Consider the following 21,993-nt stretch of genomic DNA (forward strand, 5'->3'; position numbering starts at 1 on the left):
TGTGAATCGGGGACAGTCCCCACTTACTGGATGTTTGAGGGTAAGGAAGATTAACCCATACTCCTCCTTGGCTGTGACGTTTACAGTTGAACCTAAGTACTGCTCACCGAAGCTCTCAAAGATCCGGTTCGCCCTTGTCCGCCCTGCCCATGACCCTCATATCGGGCCACTCTCGCGGGGCTCTTTTCGGTGCTAGATCGGGTGGGCGCTCCAGGGCCGTGTTGATAGTAGACGCCAGGTCTGGTTCCGCTCGCGCAGCGCTCGCGCAGCCCGCCAGGGGGACCCCGACCAGCTCAGGCAGCGTCTGATAAGAGAGAGTCCGAGGGGCGTGGAGCGAGAGTCCTGCAGCGTCGGCTCCAGGAATACCCAGAATCAGCCGGGGCTTCCCCACTGGTGCAGGGGCTGGTGGGACCCCGGCTCCGAATCCTGGGGTTCCAGTGAGAGGCGCGCCCGGCTGGTGGGTGTATTCTTTTCCACTCTCTGGGCTTCCAGCAGGGAGAAGAGCCCCAGAAAGCGGGTATTTTGTTCCCAACGATAGGTTTTGTCTGCGGTGATCCCTGCACTTCAAGTACAACTTTGAGGCCAGGGTACGCCTCCTGGGGTCTGGGAGTCCGGGGGAGGGGGATTGGATTTTGTCTGCATCCTCAAGGAGGAGGCTGGCGGCTAGAGTGGGGGCGGCAGGGCCTGGGGAGTTCCTACCGGTCGTGGGCAGCGAGAGACTCGCGCGCACCCGGGTCGCGATCGCGTGGCCACGCTCCTGGAAGCCCGCCCGGCACCCTACGCGCCGCCCCCAGACTCCTCTTTCTGCGACTGGAGCGTGAGGTCGGTGGGGATCCGTTCAGTGGGGATCTGAGCACTGCTGAAAACTTTTCTCCTCTCAGCCCCCGTGAGTCTTTTGTCTTGTGCGGCTGAGAGTCCCTGTCCGCTGCCCGGCGCACGGGCCGGGTGACCACCGAGGGCAGGAGCGCTCGGACTCCGTGAGCCCTATGGCTGCGGCCGGCGGCCCGGCGACCCGCGGCTGGCACAGCCAGCGGCGCGCCCCCAGCCCCGAGGCCGCCGCCCCCACCCACTTCGGCCCTCCGGCAGCCCTCGCCGTCCGCCCCCTCGCCTGACTCATCCGCCCGCGGTGGCCGCGCCGCGTCCGCTGCCCGAGCCCCGCCGGGATGGGGAGGGAGACCGCGGCTGCCCAAGGCTGCGGAGGTTTCTGCTGACGCCCCCAACCCCGCTGCCTCCTGCGCTCTGCTCGGGAGGCGCCCGACGTCCCACCCGCTCCGGGAGTGAGAGCCGTGAGAGGCGACTGGACCCCCGAGGCCCCGCGCTCGGGACAGGTGAGGAGGGAAGAAAAGAACGCTGCCAGGGATGGGAAGGTGGGTGGGCAATCGGTGCAGTTGAAACGGGGCGCTGCTTCACCACCCTCTCCCTCCCCGCGCCACCTCGGCCCCCAGAGTTAGGATAAACACTGACTCCTGAAGTTTGGGGAATAAACCAAACCCGCCATCAGTTCTGGACTCCCCAGTACCCGGAGCGCAAGAGGAGCGGTGTAGGGCAGCCTCCCAGGACCCCGGAGCCTTGGAGCGGCTGGCTGGGTTTCTCCAAGCTACACCCTCCTTTGTCTCCGTTCCAGAGTCAGCATTCTCTGTAAAGATGTCCACAGTATTAATTTATAGTAGTTCTTGGCAAAAGCAAAGTGTGGTCAGGGTTTCCTAAAGCAAAATCTGTATGTGGTAGGATCTTCATAGACAAAATGGAGAGGCGAAGCAATTATTTGCCCAATTCAGCGCTATTCTTCTCCGTATATAATCTGTCCTTAAGAGAAAGGGCTGAGCGTTTGCAAGATTTGCTCCATTAATCATTCTTTTGCTCTAATTAATTGCCCAAGCCAGCATTTCACATTTTGTAGGTACAGGCTCTCTGTGGATATTTACTGCCACTAGTTTTCGACTGAGAAGTATGTGTCTGTGTGTGTGAATGGTGTATATAATCAGAATAATTCATTTTTCAGTACCAGGCATAGGCAATGACAGAAAGTCAGATGCTTCCCAATATATGTAATTTACTCACTAAAGTCAGATCAAGTACACCTTAGCCTGGTATTGGACTATGTATGTTGGACCTAAGTGTTTATTACCTTTTTTTTTTTTCTAAAGACCTTCAAAAATACTTGTGGACAACAGAAAGCATTTCAGGAATTGACAATTGTTCTTATTTGTCAGTAAGAATATTGAACTCTTTAGGTTTTGCTGTCAAACCAAGTTCTAAGGTACACTTTTTGTAGTTCTTTACAAAATTATGAACAAATATTAACAGCTCTGTGAAAGCTATTAACTTTGCTGGCTTGTCATGTCTTGCATTACAGAAACACGTAAAATGACCTTCAGTTTGTTATTTGGCCACCAATACCGGAACATATCACCATTTTGTGAAAAGTAGGCTGAACTTCAAAACTTCTCAAACCTTACTTTGTTTTTCCACTACTTTTTCCCTATACAGAAACAGCCACTAAAGCATGAAACACTTTAGTTTCATGCTTCTCAGACAGCTTAAGTGAAGGAGTTGTTCTTAACAGAAAATAATGTTTCTCTTAAGTAAATTAATGCTTGAGATTTTTTTTTAACTCTTAAAATATGTCTTCTGAAGTGTTAGGAATGATTTTTCTCTAATGAAGTCTTAGTATAGAGCTCATTATTGTGAGATGATTTAACTATAATTTGTAACCTTGGTTATAATTAGCTTTGTATCCTAGGCTGGGGAAGCTTTCAGTGAAAGAGTTGTGTGGGGAGCATCTGTATGGTTTGCAGGCAGCTGACAGAGAGATTTAACCTGTTGCTTCTGAGTCAGGTTCAGGGAAATATATGTAATATCCAAAGGCTTTCTGGAAGGGATTCTTCAGCAAAGGTCACTGTAAAGTGTCATGGCTGCTCTTTTTATTCCAATTTAGAGGAATTACTAGTGATGCTTTCGAACATTCCAAGAGAATGCTATACTTGAACTTTTGTAGCTTCAGCATTTTGACAACAGCTCATTGGACAAAGATAACTACTAGCATATAGGGGGAGAGGATTCAAACCGTTTATTTAAATTTTCTTATTCCCATGATAAATCTCAGCATAAAGGAACAGAAATTTAAGAAAATAGGTAAGAACAAAGATAAGAACAGATGTCACTTTTTTATGTTTCTTCAACAAAATTGGTAGATGATAAAATTAAGTCTTCATGGTAATACCTATTACTTATCATATAGAATGTAGAGTCTAAAAGAGGAGGCAATTCTAAAATAAATTTCATTTCATGTTACTTTCGCTAAATGAGAGACAGCATGAGGAGTTCAGTCAAACAAAGCACGTTTGGGAAAAGAACTTGTGTAGAGATGGAAAAAATGTGTCTGCAGTAAGATAGACCCTTCATTTTATTAAGGGATATATGATTTGCAGTTTTGTCAAGGGTATTTGTTTCAGGATTTAAGATATGCTTTGTCTGCTAAGATCTGATATGTGTCCAGCCATTCAGAAAACATCCGTGAACCCTTGTCATGGTGCTAGGTTTGCTGATTGGTGGCAAACTAGCCTCTCCTCCTGGGAGTTTGCAGGCTGGCAGGGAGAGGACTGGGAAACGTGTCAGATCACTGAGCATCTGCAATGGTCCTTGAGCATCAGGGGTCTGGTCCACACTGGATTTCCAAGGGCATTGGATGGGGAGCTGGAAAACCCAAGTTGTTATCCTGGCTGAGATACTGGTTATGTGGCCTTGGATACCTTTCTAGGCTTTTCAGTCTCTCTGCTCTCGTTGGCAGACCAAGGACTTTGGACTGTGGTCTTTTCATCCTCTTTGTAGAATGCTGCGTGATGAAGAGAAATCAGAATGTGGTGGGGCTGGTGCGGTGAGCAGAGTTTGGGTTGGGAGAAGACAGACTGGAGACTGCATTGGACGTTGGGAAAGAGTAATGACCATGATAGTAGGAGGTCAAGGAGACTGAACATCTGGCCCATCACTGATTCTACAAGTTCAAAATACATAACAAAATAATGAATTAGCAACATTCACTTAGTCCTTGATGGTTTTCAGTGAATTTTCACAAATAATGGCAGTTGATTTTCTTTACATTTCCAAGAGGTTATTCAAGTAGAAAGGTGATGAAACCAGGACTAATTTCGCAGAGCATGTTTGTGCCAGTATGCTCCATTGCTTTTTTGCAGGATCTGTAGAGACAAGAGAAGCTAGAACACACTTTGGAAACCTTGTGTAAATAGGAGACAGAAATATGGGTGGCATCAGATTTTAGTGGCGTTTCAAATGTATGAGGAAAAGTTTAGGTTATATTCTGGAAGATGTGTGCGTGCTAAGTTGCTTCAGTTGTGTCTGACTCTTTGTGATCCCATGAACTGTAGCCCGCCAGGCTCCTCTGGCCATGGAATTCACCAGGCAAGAATACTGGAGTGGGTTGCTCCAGAGGAATTTGCCCTGCCCAGGGGTCGAATCCACATCTCCCACATTGCAAGCAAATTCTTTACTGATGAGCCACTGGGGAAGCCTATACTGGAAGCTAAGAATCTCCAATTGTGATATTAAGACCTGAAACATCTGAAATTCTGATTGTTAATCTTTAGTTTGATTACTCCTCAGGGCTTCCTCCTCATCTCATTCCCCTTCCCATCCCCAGCAGGAATTCTGGTGATTTGAGTATTACAGTCATGGATAAGACTCTTCCAGAAACTTTGAGTGCAGTTGGAAAAAGAAAATTCTCATATAAAGATGGGCATTCTTGGGCCATTGTACTATTAATCAATGGAATATGTTCCAGTAGCAAGTTATTCTTTGGAAATTTTGTCACCAGAGGTGAAATTACACAAAATTCATGGGCGCGTGAGCAAAGTGGGAAGATGTGGACATGTAAGTTCTTTTCTACAGTGTCCTTGTCACTCTGCCCCAGACATAGAGTGCACTAATGGAGGTCAAGTCCCCTCCCCTTTACCCTGTGTTCCTGCAGAAGAGAGTTATCAGGATTCATCTGGTTATGCACGCGAGGAACCTACATTTAACTGTGTTAAGCAAAAAAAAAAAAAGTATATTTATTGGCTCATGTGACTGGAAAGTCCAAAGGTGAACTTTGCTTTAATCATGGCTGGAACACAGAGCCTCATGGCTGGAACACACACCCTCCCTCCCCATTTCTCAGTTTCTCTTCTTTCCGAATCAGCTTCATTCTGAGACCCCTTTCCATGTGTTTCACATGCTGAGAAAGGTGAGCATTGGTGGTACCAAACCTGCATTCGTGGGCTTTTGATCCGTAAGAAGAGAAGACTTGTCTCTTCCAGGTCCCATTTATGGAAGTCTTCTAAAAGGTCTCTGATTGGTTGTGCTTGGCGGTCATTGACTCAGTCTCCATGTCCAACCAAGAGTTCTGCTGAAATAGACTTGGACTGGAAGGCGTGCCCGACCCTGTTTGTATGTGGTGCTGGTGGTGGAGTGGGGCAAAGGACTGCGAGGGGCACCATGACTGACGGTTCTGTCAAGAGCTTATAGATCCTCCAAACTTATGAGGCTGCCAATCAAAAACAGCATGTCTATTACTGGGGAGGATTGCTCCCTCCTTTTGGGGGATAGCCTCCTGGACAATGATGTGAAGTTTGTGTGTAGAGGCAACTCAGATGCCCAAGGCCATGCAAAATCCAGAAATGGGACCTTCCTCCCAGCCAAGACAAAGTCATGAGATGAAATAATTCCTTCCATGTCTAGAGTTTGGTAATAGGGTCCAGAGGATTACGGAGTGAGGAACCCACCATTTATCCATGTCCATGTGCTTTTAGGAAACACCCTTGTGCCCTATTTTCAGCCTAGGGATTTTATTTTCAAAAGCCTTGGTCATCCTGGGATCATGAGATTGGAGACCCCCTATTTTGGGCATTACAAGATCTAGTGACACAGTGACAGTTTGAACGAGGAAGTAAAGTGACGAACATACAACTATTGTTTTAAACAGATTTGTTGAGATTGTGGGAACTGGGCAGAGAGGAGGCAGTGGGCAGAGATTAGGGTTATCGCTTAGGAGGCCGAAGATGATTGGTCCCAATAAAATATTGGCTTGTGTGAGCAACTTTATGAAGGTCTGATGAGGACTAGGGAGCCTTTGTGTTGACAGAAGTATTGGAAGGATAAAACAAATCGGGAGGGACAAGACCAGAAGGTAGGCTGGGTCAGTAGGTGAAGTGACTATGTGTTGTACATTTGTTCATAGCAAACGGGCTGTATCAAGAGACGTCCTGTAGCCACCACACATCCTGGGGGCAAAGCCTTTATATGTGTAGCACTGACATTTATCAAAGACCTAACTTCTGTGCCAGGTCCCATGTTACATGCTTTACATCCATTACTCATAAAAGCCCTCTAAGATGCGAAAACAGAAAGTAAGGGAAGTAAATGACTTGCTCAGGGTTATACCGTCATTAAGTGGATTCAAACCCTGGCAATCTGAAACAAAAGCCTGTGCTTAAACTATGCAACACTGTCTCTCAAAGTCAAGATAAAAATCCAGTTCATCAGGCCAAATTGAAGGATGAGTGCCAAACTGGACCATCCGATGGGCATCCAGACTGCCAGGAATACAGGCCAGACAGAGGGGATGGGATGGAGGCTATTGGGGTGAAGAGGTAGAGCATCGGGGTTCAGTAGCAAACTTAGTGCCTGAGTAAGAAAGGCACAGGCATAGATTCTTGGCTTGGGGTTTGGGTGCGGCGAGGAACGTGGGTAGGAACAGCTCAGGAAGTTGAACAGGTGGGCAGATCAATAGAACAACTAGAGCTTGATTGTTGATCTGAGGCCAGGAACTCTGCCATCTGCCTCGCTTTAAATATCCTTCATGATGGAAGTCAATACAAATACAGCATGGGCAGCTCCTTAGAGGGAGACGGAGTTCTATTAGTTGTCAGGCACTATTGGGGAAAAAAGAGCTAACATTTGTAGAGCACCTGCCATGTGCCTTCTATACATAATCTCACCAAATCTTCATTAGAGTCCTGGGAGGAGATGTATTGTGGCTTTTTTTTTTTTTTTTTGGTTGTTGAGCCAGGAAATGAAGGCTTAGAGAGGTTAAATTACTTGCCTGAGCTCCTGGAGCCAGACTGGAAGTTGAAGGCGCTGTCATGGAAACTGAAATCTATCTGTAGCTCAGTCTCATCCTGAGTCTTCAGGGAGTCATCCTGGTTCCAGCAGGGCAAGGTCAATTTCAACTCTGGGCCATAGACTTGGGGAAGTCAGCAGAGGCATATGATTGGAAAGGGAGACTGTGAGTTGAACGTTTAGACATTTGAATGGGAGCTGAGAGCAGGTCATCTGAATAGAGTTGTCCAGCAGGACTGTATCTGGCTTTGGCAGAAAACTCAATAACCTAGTAGATTTTTCCCCTCAGTGCAGGATCTCTATCATTACGCAGGATAGATACGTCAGCAAGTCAGATGTTTGGAGGGCTTAATTTTAGTTACTGATTTCAGTTGAAGAGAAGGGACCTTTGCCAGCTGCTATGGCCTGAATTTACCTTTATACATGCAGGTACTTTTCCCAGAAATATGATAAATAAGAAATAGATACATAGAGGAAGAGCATTAGCACATGCTCAATGTCGCAAGAATGTAGAATACACTCCAGCTATAAATGTCCGTACTTGAAGATGCTCTAAATGATGAAATATTTAGAGTTATTTACTGATGAAATATGAGTGATATATCATTTCCCAACAAATGCAAGGTCAAATTGGTCACTGTGTAAATTTGACTGGATGTAGGCGTTTGCTGTGTGCAGTGAACTGTGTATACATATGGTAAGAAGAAGGGGAATGAGAAGGTACATGAGAAAAAATATTTGAGACATATTTTCGAGACTCCATAGCTCATTTGGAGAAGTGAGACAGTCATGTTTAAAATGTTAAAGCAGCACAATAGAATAGTATGATTTTAGAGTTGACGGGATCTTTCAGACAGTGATCAAGATCACAGTGCTAGCCAGTACTATGAAGTACAAACTTATTAGGAGCAGTTGAACATAAATGTTATGGAAACTAAAAAGAATGGAACTGTCTGAGCCTGGAAGACAGATCAGGGGAGGCTTCCTAGAGGAGGCAAGTTCTGATGAGCATGTGACAGAAGGGGTTTCCAGGTAGCATGCTGCTGCTGCTGTTTCGTCACTAAGTTGTATCTGACTCTTTTGCGACCCCCACGGACTGTAGCCCACCAGGTTCCTCTGTCTATAGGATTCCCCAAACAAGAATACTGGAGCGGGTTGTCATTTCCTTCTCCAGAGGATCTTTCTGATCCAGGGATTGAACGCACGTCTCCTGTTTGGCAGGTGGATTCTTTAGCACTGAGCCACCTGGGAAGCCCAAGGTAGCATGACCAGGAACTTATAAATATCCTGTAGCCAGAGACCACCGGGAAATGACTTGTAGTTGAACAGGTTATGTTTGCTACTTGTTACAGTGAAGGAAAATGTACAGTCCAGGAAAACATGGAGCATTGCAGTAAATGTTAGAAATGAGTGATTATAGGAGTTGGTCTTGTAAGTGATTTGAAAGAGGGTTTAAAGAAATAGGACTTTGCATTGAAGCAGAAATAATCTTATGAGTTTGTATCTTAATAAGTCTTATCTAGAAGTAGCAAGACTAGAGACGCTAACACTATTATTGGCAAAGATGCAGCAAACACTCATTAGCCAGATTAGGAGACTACTGGTCATTTACGGGATTGGATATTTGTGCTTTTGTGTTCAGATAAGATTACACAGTGGTCTTCTTTTTGTCCTGATCCGTCACGGTCACAGAGTGGCCTTATCTGGTGTTGATACTCTGTGAAATCATTTCCATCCAACAAGAGAGCCCCAGGGCCAGTTCCCAGATGCCTGTTCTACTTTTGTGCTCTTTCATAAACTGGAAATTACGTTCCACAGGGTATCTGATTTTATGCACTGACCAAGATACCCATTTACAATAGGAGCCTGTTAGTGAATACTTCTTTGAGGGTTATTGAGGTGATTTTCTTCCTATTCTGTAAAATTGTACTTAATGTTAACAGCGTTTATTAAGTTCTCACTGTTTACTAGGTACCCTGTAAGATTCCAGGGATGTCAAGATAACAAGGATCTCAAGAATCTTATAATCTATTGAGAAAACCACATGTGAATCAGTGATTATGATGCATTGAAATAAAACTGGTAGAGATATGAGAATGGGTAAAGAATAACAGGGGCTTTGGGGATGAAAGTGATGCTGAGAAAAAGCAGGCTCTTCTGCAAACAGTGAGCTAATCACAGAGGTGCTGAATAGGTTGGCAACTGCTGAGGTATGTTTGCAGTTTGGAGAATCAGCATCTTTGGGCTGAAATGCAGTATGAATTCAAAGATTCTCCATCCTCTCTCTAAGCTGATCTTAGCATAGAAGAGGCATGCATTTTTGGCTCACTTGGCAAACCAAGTATCAGATCAGCTCAGTGAAAGAATGAGAACATACATGTGCAAGCATTTGTAATACAGTAGGGTTACTTATTAAAAGGAAAACTCCCACAATTATGGAGAGGATCTACATGGTTAACACCAGGCTATGGTCATTTAGGTTTAAAGGCTCCTGGGAACTGTTAAATCATACTAAAAATGATCAACCTGGTAATTATGAGACAAGGCTGGGTGCTTTATGAACTATGCCTATTATTACCCTTAGAGAGAGTTATTGGTATGTAACTCAGTGGATTTGTGGCACTAATCTATGGCCCTCACATCTACAGGGATGGATATGAAGGTGGAGCCTGGGATTCCCATGAATTTAAGGTCAGACATGTTAACAAATTAGAGGTAACCCTAACCAATCTAACATTAGTATGATCCCATTAGGTAAAAGATCTGTATTCTACTGGTGTGACCACTTAACAGCTTATGTGTGTGTGTGTGTGTGCCTTCAATGGGGTTGGAGGATGTAATTGACCATATCTAAGCCTTAACACGGAGAAGGCAATGGCACCCCACTCCAGTGCTCTTGCCTGGAAAATCCCATGGATGGAGGAGCCTGATGGGCTGCAGTCCATGGAGTCGCGAAGAGTCAGACACAACTGAGTGACTTCACTTTCACTTTTCACTTTCATGCACTGGAGAAAGAAATGGCAACCCACTCCAGTGTTCTTGCCTGGAGAATCCCAGGGACAGGGGAGCCTGGTGGGCTGCTGTCTATGGGGTCACATAGAGTTGGACACGACTGAAGCGACTTAGCAGCAGCAGCAGGGTTACTTAGCATTTCTGAAGGATGTTATTATTTCTAATCATAAAAGTATACATGCTTCCAATGAAAACTTTGGAAAATACATTATGTATTTTTAAAAATCAGGGAGAAAGTTTGCCTATAATCCCATGACCCAGAAGTACCCATAACATTTTGGCATTTTTCTTCTTTATTTTTAATGAAGTTTTTCCATAGTTAAATGCGCTCTGTTTGCTTAACCTTATGTCCTAAATATTTTCCAGCTTCTCGGAAAGCTTTATTAATGTTGTATAATATTTGATTGCATGATTTACCATAATTTATTAGCTATTCCCTTAAAATTGGACCTTTAGGCTGTTTCCAAATATTTGGTATTATAACTGGCATTTTGATGAAATCTTTGTTCATATTTCAGATTACTTCTTTAAGGAAGATCCATGGAAGGGTCATTCCAGGGTCAAAGAGTAAGAATACTTTAAGACCTTTGGTACTTACTGCCAAACCGATTTTCAGAGTAGGTAAACTTGTGATTGCCAGTGCACAGAAATCCCCTCTCACCTGCTTGCATGAGGGGTTACTTATTTTTTTCTTAAGTGAATAGCAGTTTTGCCAATTGCTGATTTTGTTCCTTTGTTACCAAGACCTCTCTTTTAGAATGGTGATTGGTCAGATGTTGCGATGAGTCACTCCATTAAAAAACATTATTCACAGAGTGGCCCTGAATATCCAGATAGGGGCCCATGACAGAGAGAAACATTAGTTTGTGAATGATTTCTTAAAGCCAGTGACAGGCAGGCACATCTTGTAAGGGCACTCTTCAGACCTTTGTGTGGAGCACCTCCTAGTGAAGGTGAGGCTGGATAAAGGCCCCACTTTTCAGGCCAAAATCCTCTGCCAACTCTGTCCTGTAGTTTGGCGGTTGGGTGCTTGGACTCCTGGACTCCTGGAACATTTGGGATCATTGTGCTTGTGGTCCCTACACTGTTGGAAGGGGCTGTCAGCCAGGGAGCATGGGTCTGTGTCTATTTTGTTCACGCTGTTCTCTGAGCAGGCGACCCAGGTGGGTACAATGTGAGGTCGGCTGTGCCCTAATGTAGCATGTGGACACCTGAGAGATACCCCCTCCCCAAAGCCCTCTGCCCTCTTAGTCACTGATCCACCCCCCCCAAACAAGTCAAGCAAAGATCCTGAATTTTGAACTTTCTGGGTTTACTCCCTTTCCCAAAGACTAGCCAACCATATCAAAGTGTCTTGTTTTCAGAGTGATAAACCTTGCTTTATTCCACAAGAAGGAGGAACTTGGAGCTTACTCAAACCTCCATGGGGAGTTTTGTTGTCCAAAACATTGCTTCAGACTACAAGGGAACTATTGAACTTACCACCGCAGTCAGTTTGAGGTGGTTTTTGAGTTCCAATTTCAGTTTTTCCACAACTGCTATTTTGCTGCAGAAATAATTTACAACTACAATAAAAATACGTCTGGTTTTCTTCTAAGAGTTGGAGGGGAAAATTATTATAGTGTTATGATTCCATTTTCTTTTGTGGATCTCAGTAATTTTGAGCAAAATTGTTTTCATTCATTTGTTCACCAAATCATTATTTAGCGAGATTCATTTAGTAGTTGCTGTTGAATCATATTTATGACCCATTTTGGTCAAATGTGAGGTCATCTTATACATGGTAATGTAGAAAAACGGGGAGGAAATCATGACCTAAACATTTATTGGTTGCTTTCTGATGAGACATATAAAAGTCCTCATAGCTTGCATAAAGTAGTACCCAAAGTACCCACGCTCTGTAGGAAGTTCATTAATTAATAATTGATTCAATAAATGTTACATGCTGGTAACAGGATATGGTAGGCATCAAAACAGAGGTTGTGGTGGAGTGTACCTCTAAGTGGGAAAGACAGGTCTGCTTCAGAGTAGAAAGTGCTTGTGAGGAAAGTAAGGAAATCTAATGAATAGAGTGCCTGGGTTTTTGTAGATCGAAGGGTAGGAAGGACTTCTCTGTGTTTGAGACATTTGAACTAAGACCAGTCTTGCATACTGAGGAAGGGGTGTGTGCACGCATGCTAAGTCACTTCAGTCATGTCCAGTTGTGTCCAACCTTTTGCGACCTGATGGACTGTAGCCCACCAGGTTCCTCTGTCCGTGGGATTCTCCAGGCAAGAATACTGGAGTGGCCTGCCATGCCCTTCTCCAGGAGATCTTCCCAACTCACAGATTGAACCCACGTCTCCTGCAGCTCCTGCATTTCAGGTGGATTCTTTACCACTGAGCCACCGAGGAAGCACATTGGGGAGGGGAAGTAGGCTTTATTCTCAGGGCACTGGGAAACCATTAGGAAGTTTTTATTTGGGAGCATGATATTTGAGGTCATTTATTAAAAATAGGGTTGAGGGAGTTTCCCGGCTAAGTGGTTACGACTTTGCCTTTCAATGGAGGGGACGCTTACTTGATCCCTTGTTGGGGGACTAAGGTACCACACACCACAGGATGCAGCCAAAAATTAAAAACCTAACCACAGGGGTTGAGATTAAGAATGTTAAGCAGTTCCTCGCTGTGATGATCGTATTGGAAGTGAGAACAAAAGTGGCATTCGCACTTAGAAACTTCTTGGGTTGTTCTGTTCAAGGTGTGCCCTGTATCACTAAGTGGCTGAAAACATTCCATGAACAGTACGCATATGTGTGTGCACGCTAATTCACTTCACTAGTGTCTGACTGTGACCCTATGGACTATAGCCTGCTAGGCTCCTCGGTCCATGGGATTCTCCAGGCAAGAATACTGGAGTAGATTGCCGTGCCCTCCTCCAGGGGATCTTCTAGACCCAGGGATTGAACCCATGTCTCTTATGTCCCTTCATTGGCAGGCTGGTTCTCTATCACTAGCACCACCTCCATAAACAGTATATCCACCTTTAACAGTATATCACCCTCCATAAACAGCATTCAGTTCAGTCGCTCAGTCGTGTCCAACTCTTTGCGACCCCATGAACTGCAGCACGCCAGGCCTCCCTGTCTATCACCAACTCCCGGAGTCTACCCAAACCCATGTCCATCGAGTCAGTGATGCCATTCAACCATCTCATCCTCTGTCATCCCCTTCTCCACCTGCCCTCAATCTTTCCCAGCATCAGGGTCTTTTCAAATGAGTCCCTTCAAAAAGTTTTTAATATAAATACAAATATTTATTTATCCAAAGAATATAAGCAGCTTAATGAGTCTGCCACGAAGTTCTTATGTAAAGCTTTTTTAAAAAAACAACTGTTCCTAGCATAGTGGGTCTTCCATGGTAGCTCAGCTGGTAAAGAAGCCACCTGCAATGCAGGAGACCCTGATTCTAATCCTGGGTCTGGAAGATCCCTTGGAGAAGGGATAGGTTACCCACTCCAGTATTCTAGGGCTTCCCTTGTGGCTCAGATGGTAAAGAATCCACCTGCAATGAGGGAGACCTGGGTTCAGTCCCTGGGTTAGGAAGATCCCCTGGAGGATGGCATGGCAACCCACTCCAGTATTCTTGCCTGGAGAATCCACATGGACAAGGGAACCTGGCGAGCTACAGGGCATGGGTCACAGAGTCGGACATGACTGAGCAACGAAGCACAGTACAGCATAGTGACTTGTGTATGGTATGCATTCAGTAAATGTTTGCTGAATCAGTTATAATGAATCTTCTATACTGTCAGTAAAATATCATCCTAGGATATAGAATCACATTGAAATCACAGTATTTTTATGAAAAGACCAAATAATATCTTTGGAAAAAAATTAGATAACATGTTAACTGTACTATGAATATTAATGATTTTCAATTAGAGTCAAATTAACAGTTAAAATATTGAATATAAATATCTAATACACAGCTATAATTATCTTCTTTAAATACCTCTCACCACACAGTATAGGTGGAAATCTCTGCAAAGTCCACACATTAGATAAAGATTTTGCTAGTATCAGTTGTTTTTTTCACACTCTATTTAGCACATGTGAAAATAAGCACATTCCTTATTTATTTTATGAATCTCCCAATTGTTGAACCAACCTCTGTTCAGAACTCTTCTGCCAGCCCCCACAGAATGGAGTATAGATGGTGATAGCATATAATTAGTGATGTTTGTTAATGAATGTTTAACTCAGTGTCTTCCAGGAGATTGAGTTCAAAATATCCTCTCTGAGTCATCAGACATTTATGGAGAGTGTGCCAAGTGCCGTCCATTGTGGTCAGTTTTGGGAGTTAACAGGCAGGAACTCACAGTCCAGTGGGCAATCTGGTCAGTACTTAGAGCAAAGAGGAGAGTTTTGAAAGATGATCTTTGGGTAGTGTCCCTGAGTCTAAGCTTGGGGAAAGGAGAGAGTAGTGAGTGAAGCTGTGCATTATTTCACAGAAGTAGAATTTGGTTAAGTGTTTTTTTCAAAGACAGATTACGAAAAGAAGACAAAGATGAAAAAGGCAGCATGTGCCTTCCATCTTTAGGTAACAGGGCCACTTGCGTCCTGATTCTCATTTCTGTTGAGATTCCCGTGGGGATTCCCCGGCTGTCAGTGACTCAGTGTTCATTTGGCACTGGCTGCAACATCCTCCTCGCTTCAACACCAAGCCCCATGAAGCCCGCCCCCTTGGCTCACAAGCCTTGGGATCTACCCCATGGCCTCCACTCCTGCTGACCCTCACATACTCCTGCAGCTTCATTTTATTTTTTTGACCACACTGTGCAGCACATGGCATCTTAGTTCCCTGACCAGGGATTGAACCATATCCCTGCATTGGAAGTACAGAGTCTTAAACACTGGACCACTAGGGGAAGTCCCCACATATTCCTGCAGCTTTAGATTGGCAGATTCTTGACTTTGCTGCCTTCTTGGTTGCTAGCAGAGCATCACTTATTCATTGCTTTATTCATTCATTCACTCATTCATTCTTTCAATAACTATTTTTTTCAGTATCTACTCATTTAAACACTGGCTATATAACGGAAAACAAAGCCAAGTTCCTCTCCTTATGATCCCTACGTTCCAGTTGGAGGAGACAGCCAATGTGTGTATAGTTGTAATGACAAATATTAAGAAGAATGAAGGCCAGCCCAGGAACAGAGAGCACTGGGATGGGGGTAGAGGGGTGGGTAGAATAGCCTAGACACAGAAAGCCTCAGGGATCAGGTCTGAAATTTGAGCAAAGACGTGACTGAAAGGGAGGGAAGGAGTCATTAGAATGTCTGGGTGGGAGGAGAGCTCCAGGCTGAGAGCAGGAAGTGCAAAGGCCAGAGGAGGCAGCAGGAGAGGTGGGAGTAGGTTTGGAATGTTTGAATAGCAAAGAGGCTGGTGTGATTAAAACAATGCACGGGCTTATAGAGGGCCTTGGGACCTTGAGGGAACTTTGGACTTTACTCTGAGACGCAAGGAAGCACCTGCCAGGATCCTAACCTACCCGAAGCTTTGTTAGGCCCAATCCTAATAGAGTTAACTAGTTTCAGGAAGGAATGTGCAGTGAGTGGAGGCCTGTTCATCTCCCGTATGCACTGCCTGATGGGCCTGAACTCCAACTCAAGATTCTTGAAAGTGATGTGATCAAATGAGAGTGCCATTGACAAAGACTTTGAATCAAGGATAACCCAGAGAATTTCAAAGGGGATGTTTTACTTTGGGTGTGAGCAAAATTTGGTTGTGGATAGAAAACAGTATGCATTCACAGATTCAGTGCCCTGAGGAGACTTTTTCATACAGTAAGAAATCTGAAGACTGGAGAACCCGTCTACTTTGGCTAAAGTTCACTCGCTAAGTATTTGATGCAGATACAAGATTAAAATCCAGGCCTTTCTCCTCTTGATTTTGACTCTTGAGAAAAGGGGTGATGCACATGGGTTAAGCAAGAGAAACAATGTGAAATTTGGCCTGAGATTAGCTACCTAATAAGAACCGGAACTGTCAGGGTTAGTGACTTGGAGCATGCCCATCAGCATCAGCATAAGCATGCCCATAAACATCAGCATTTGTTTGGTCAACAGATGCCCATGAAGCAACTGCTGTGTTCTCGGTATGACTGTGTGTGATGCTGGGGGAACAGGGAGCTGTGTTCACAGGGGCAACAGGAAGCTTGTACTGTAGTAATAGAGGCAAATAATAATAATAATAAGTCATAAGTAGTAAGTGTGGTTTGTAACATGAAGACACAGGCTGCTAGGAGAGAGGGTCATGAGTCAGAGGGGAAATGAAAGTTCCCCTGAGAAATGTCTTGTTAAGATAGGACCAGAGACCAGAGGAGCTTGTCTGGACAAGATCCTTGCCAGAGAGAAAAACCCAGGCAGGAAGGTTGAAAAAGGAAGGAGTTGGGTTGTTTTTGAGAAACAGAGAGCAAGTTGTGTTATTGGATCAAAGTGAGCCTAGGAGAGAGAGTGGAAGGAAAAGTTGTAAGCTGGGCCAGCGGCATCATGTAGTGTCCTGAGGGAAGTGGAAATCCGAAGAGCCAGCTTTGAGAAAAAGAGAGTTGACAAATGAATTGCATTTGGATATCATTCTAGGAGTTTTCTGGTGAAGGGGCTGGAGGAAGCAAGAATGCATAAAGGAGAAAGGAGATAACAGGGCGTTGGATTGGGTGGTGGCAGAGATGAAAGAAGTGGAGAGAGAAAAGGGAGGTTTTGAAGGCAGAACCAGTGGAGCTTGGTAACTGATAGCACATGGGAAATTGTGGTCCAGGATGCTCCAAGACTTTAGCAGGGATGGTGGTAACATTCACATAGGTGAGGAAGACTTTTCCCAAGTTCCGTTCATGTGTTCAGTTTTGGACACATAACATTTGAGTTATAGGTGAGATATCTCAGAGGAAAGGGCAAGTAGGCGTTTGGACAGATGGGTGTGGAGCTTAGATGATAAATTTAGAACGGGCACCTAAATTTGAGAGTCTTTAGCCTGTAGTTGGTAATAAAGTCATGCAGAGAATAGAGACTGAACAAAGAAGGTGACTGAGGAGCATGCTTTGGGATTTCCACCTTAAAGGGTAGTCGAAGAAACATACAGAGAAGTATTAATAGCAGCCCTGGAAGTAGGAGAAAAGCCAGGGGTGTGATGTCATTGATGAAAGTCACATGATATTAGTGAAAAAGTTTGTTTGCACATGCTCCTTACTGAGCCCTTTCTGAAGATTTGGGTTCAGTCTCTTTCTCCAATTTAACCTACCGGTGCAACCATAGAGTAGCCTGTAAGTTTTGGGTGAGATGAGATTAGAAGTTACTGAAAATCTTTTTTTTTTATTCCATGGGCATAGTTGTTGATATTAAATTAGAATAGAATAAATGCTCAAATCATACCTTCACAATAAAATGATGATAGAATAGCGTATCTGAAGGTCAGTTTCATCATTATCATGTTCATTATTTTTCTATTTCTGCTATCAATTCCATGGCTGCCTTCCAATTTAGTAGGTGGAGAAGGACATGTAACCCCATTCCAGTATTCTTGCCTGGAGAATCCTATGGACGGAGGAGCCTGGTGGGCTGCTGTCCATGGGGTCACACAGAGTCGGACACGACTGAAGTGACTTAGCATTGAACTTTGTAAAGTATTTGCATATATACTTTTAACAAATTGAAATATAATTGACGTGTAATACATTGGTTTTGGGTAGACAACACAGTGATTTAATATATGTGTGTATTGTGAGATACTTATCCCAATAAGTCTTACTAAATTAGCATCTATCACAACACATAGTTACAACTTTTTTTTCTTGTGATGAGAATTTTTAAGAACTACTTTCATCAGCTTTCAAATATGCAATACAATGTTATTAACTGTAAGTCACCATGCTGTACATTACATTCCCTAGGACATTTATTTTATAACTTTATTTTAAACCATTACTACATCATATTTAATATATTATCTACGTGATAGGCATTTTTTTAAAACCACAAATAGAAGTTTAAGCTATTTTCTTTTCCAGGACAATATGAGGAAAATATATCATGTAAAAGCAAGTTGCTTGGATAACTAGCAAAAGACTCAGAGGATTACCCTGGCTCTTGTTATTAAAATGCATTTTAGCTCATTAAAACTGAAGAGAAAAGACACCTGTTAATTGAGATTGCCTTTGGCCTCTCCCCTTGGGAGCTTAGCCCGTCCTGTATGTGACAGTGGACCCTGAGGGAGCATCATATCTTTGTTTCTGTATTTTCCTACAGGAAAAGACACAGTAGAAAGTCACTAGTAGTACATGAAACGAATGTACAAAAATCGAAAACCATCCTGTGTGTGCATTTTCAGATTAGAAGGGATTAACTACATTTACATTTTCTCTAATCTTCTAATGTAGTCTTTTCATTTTTAAAATATGTTTCATCATATTAAAAGACTGTTTAAGATTCAGGAATAACCTTATTTATAAGAGGAGTTTATAAAAGCGCTTAGTGCTTATTATGTCCATTGTTATTTTAGTCGCTAAGTGGCCTCCGACTCTTTTGCTACCCCATGGACTGTAGCCCACCAGGCTCTTCTGTCCATGGGATTTCCCAGGCAAGAATACTACAGTGGGTTGCCAGTTCCTTCTCCAGGGGATCCTTTTGACCGAGAGGGATTAAACTCATGTCTCCTGCATTGGCAAGTGGATTCTTCACTACTGAGCCACCAGGGAAGCCTGTATTCTGTCCATAGTACTTTCTTAACCTATGATTGAAAAATATATAATAAAAAACTCTCCTGGACTTTGAGTGTTTGGGGAGTTTGCTCTGGATCCCCTGGATCAGTGAGAATCCTCCAGACCTCCTCGGGCACCTTTCTTTTCTTACCTGAATGCTTAGAAGGTGAGCCTACCAATGGTTTTAGGTGTCTTGGCATAAGTGTCTGTAGTTATATGAGACCTTCACAGCAGTGTGTCCTAAGAAGCAGTACTATGTACTTGCTGGCTATATTTGATGATCCATCTTATTGCTTGCTCTTAACCAAAAAAGAAAAAAGAATTTCCCCCTAAATCTGTGCCTTTGGGTGAACCATTGCTGATAATCTTTGAAGAGGGAAGTAGGGCTGCTTTCAGCTTCAGAGAGGACTTCTGTAAGAATTTGTGGAAGTTGACGCCCCTTGGATAACTATGTCTGGTGCAGAAGTTGAGTGAAAGATAACTCTCAGCCCATGGGATACTGTGCTGGGGACTCCAGTAGCTTTCCTACAAGTGCAGTGCTTTTGGAATGTCAGCCACTTTTTTCTGTATGACTGCAGTAAATTGAGTGACAGTCCCTCAGCTGTCTTGTGCAATGTTAGACACACATTACAGCATATTATTCCTGAAAAGCGGGAGACAAACTTTTTTTTTCTGTTGAGGTACCCATTTAAAAAGCAGTTTGTGGAAAGAGAGTGCCATTTAAAATTTTAAGTGTAAGTACCAGAAAGGTTTATTTGGTTCTTATCTTTTATTTCTGGGCTTCTTAGGTGGTGCTAGTGGTAAAGAACCTGCCTCCCAATGCAGGAGACATGAGAGACTCGAGTTTGATCCTTAGGTGGGGAAGATCCCCTGGAGGAGGGCATGCAACCCACTCTAGTATTCTTGCCTGGAGAATCCCATGGACCAAGGAGCCTGGTGGGCTATGGTCCATAGGGTTGCAAAGAGTCTGACACGACTGAAGCAACTTAGCACACAGGTATGCATCCTTTGTCAACAAAGGTCTGTCTAGTGAAAACTATGGTTTTTCCAGTAGTCATGCATGGATGTGAGAGTTGGACTATAAAGAAAGCTGAGCACTGAAGAATTGGTGCTTTTGAACTGTGGTGTTAGAGAAGACTCTTGAGAGTCTCTTGGACAACAAGGAGATGTAACCAGTCCATCCTAAAGGAAATCAGTCCTGAATATTCTTTGGAAGGACTGATGCTGAAGCTGAAACTCCAATACTCTGGCCACCTGATGCGCAGAACTGACTCGTTTGAAAAGACCCTGATTGTGGGAAAGATTAAAGTCAGGAGAAGGGGATGGCAGAGGATGAGATGGTTGGATGGCATCACCAACTCAGTGGCCATGAGTTTGAGTAAGCTCCGCAAGTTGGTGATGAACAGGGAAGCCTGGTGTGCTGCAGTCCGTGGGGTCGCAAAGAGTCGGACACGACTGAGGGACTGAACTGAACTGAACTGAAGGCATCCTTTATTTTTATAGCTTAGCCAATGAGATTTGAGAATTGCTAATTAAAGGTTAACCTTTGATAGTCTGGTTCCCATATCTGAGTGGGATGCCGTGTCTTATCTGCACTCTGTCTTCCATTCATTCCAGAATCCCTACCACTTGGCTATGTAGCTGAGGTGGCTACCCTTCAAGTTCAGTTCAGTTCAAAGATATTTTTAAATATATAGTCAATCTTCGATTATCTGGGCTATTGATTTAAATCAGATTTTGTTTGAAAAAGAGTCCCATTGCCTGGGATAATTTGATAGTCACTGGAGAATTTGAATTTTGCCCCCAAGAGCCATGTGATTTTGTTGAGGTTACTTAAGCTTGCTGAGCCTTAGTTCACTCTGCTTAGCCTGGGACAGTATAACCTCCTTAGAAAGGTAGTTGGGTCATAAATGGTGAGATAGGTAAAGGGTCTGGCACAGGGGGAAGCACGAAGTGGAAACGGTATGAGGCAGCCAGTGTGGGCGCCCTAGCGTTCCAGAATGAGGCCAGAGGGGGAGCGCTGTCTCCTCAACTCGTGCTCAGTTGTGTCCGACCCTTTGCAATCCTATGGACTGTATCCTGCCAGGCTCCTGTGTCCATGGGATTCTCCAGGCAAGAATACTAGAGTGGTTTACCACTTCCTCCTCCAGGGGATCTTCCTGACCCGGGGATCAAACCCATGTCCCTTGCGTCTCCTGCATTGGCAGGCAGGTTCTTTACCGCTGGGCCACCTGGGAAGCCCATAAGAGGGGGAGTATTCAATGGCAGTAGATAATCCAGTCCTTTACTTGTCCTTTTTCTCCACTGGCTCCCACCACCATGCCCCGGTGTGCACATATGCTCTGTGTGAAACAGCTGTTTTCTCTGCCTGCTACTTAAGCTGAAATTCTTTCTTGGGGTGGGGGAAGCACTTTTCATTCTAGACACACTTTGACTGCACCTCTTCTGTAGTCTTCCCCTGCCTTTCCAGGGAGAGTAGTTGTACTTTCCAGCACCTTTGAGATACTTTGCTCATGCCAGCAGTTAAAACTGATACATAAAGAGTGACTTCTCTGCTCTCTCTGTTGCAGACCTAAGAGCATGAGTAGTAAAAGTGGATCTAATGTCTCCCTCAGGACAACAAAAAGAGTTGAATGGAGAGTGAAAGGGGAATTATTTTCTTCCACTGGTGGTATTATCACCAGCAATGTTACCGAAAAAAAAAAAAAGGAACTGCTTCAGCTCTAAGGATACTGGCTTGAGCACTTGCAGTTTGGAGACCAGTGGACAGGGGTCTCAAGAAGGGCTGCAGCCCTGAATTAAGTCGGAGTATGCCATGAAGAGTTACAAACGAGCTACTGTGTATAACATAGAACAGCCACCAGGATATACTCTATAGCACAAGGAATTATAGCCATTATCTTATAATAAATTATAATGGAGCATAATCTATAAAAATACTGTTTTGCTGTGCTGTACACCTGAAATCCTGAAACTAAAACAACATTGTAAATGAACTATTGTGTTTAGTTGCTAAATCATGTCTGACTCTTTGTGACCCAGTGGACTACAGCATGCCAAGCTTTCCTGTCCTTCACTATCTCCTGGAATTTGCTCAAATTCATGTCCATTGAATTGGTGATGCTCTCCAACCAT

At 44.0% G+C, this 21,993-nt stretch overlaps 1 protein-coding gene across 3 annotated transcripts in view; it reads left to right on the plus strand.

Annotated features, from left to right (window-relative positions):
• Positions 1-398: 398 nt before the first annotated feature.
• Positions 399-21,993, plus strand: part of TMEM200A (transmembrane protein 200A) — an 85,975-nt gene continuing 64,380 nt past the window's right edge. Inside the window, exons 1-2 of one of the 3 annotated variants that reach the window (XM_070376661.1) lie at positions 399-1,328; positions 9,762-9,804. In XM_070376661.1, the coding sequence (XP_070232762.1) occupies positions 9,764-9,804 (41 nt within the window). In that variant the 5' untranslated portion in view covers positions 399-1,328; positions 9,762-9,763. The remainder of the gene's footprint in view (positions 1,329-9,761; positions 9,805-21,993) is intronic. The other 2 variants (XM_005907402.3, XM_070376663.1) reach the window with 2 other exon arrangements.

Source organism: Bos mutus, chromosome 9 (genome assembly GCF_027580195.1).
Source record: "Bos mutus isolate GX-2022 chromosome 9, NWIPB_WYAK_1.1, whole genome shotgun sequence".
Classification (NCBI taxonomy): domain Eukaryota; kingdom Metazoa; phylum Chordata; class Mammalia; order Artiodactyla; family Bovidae; genus Bos; species Bos mutus.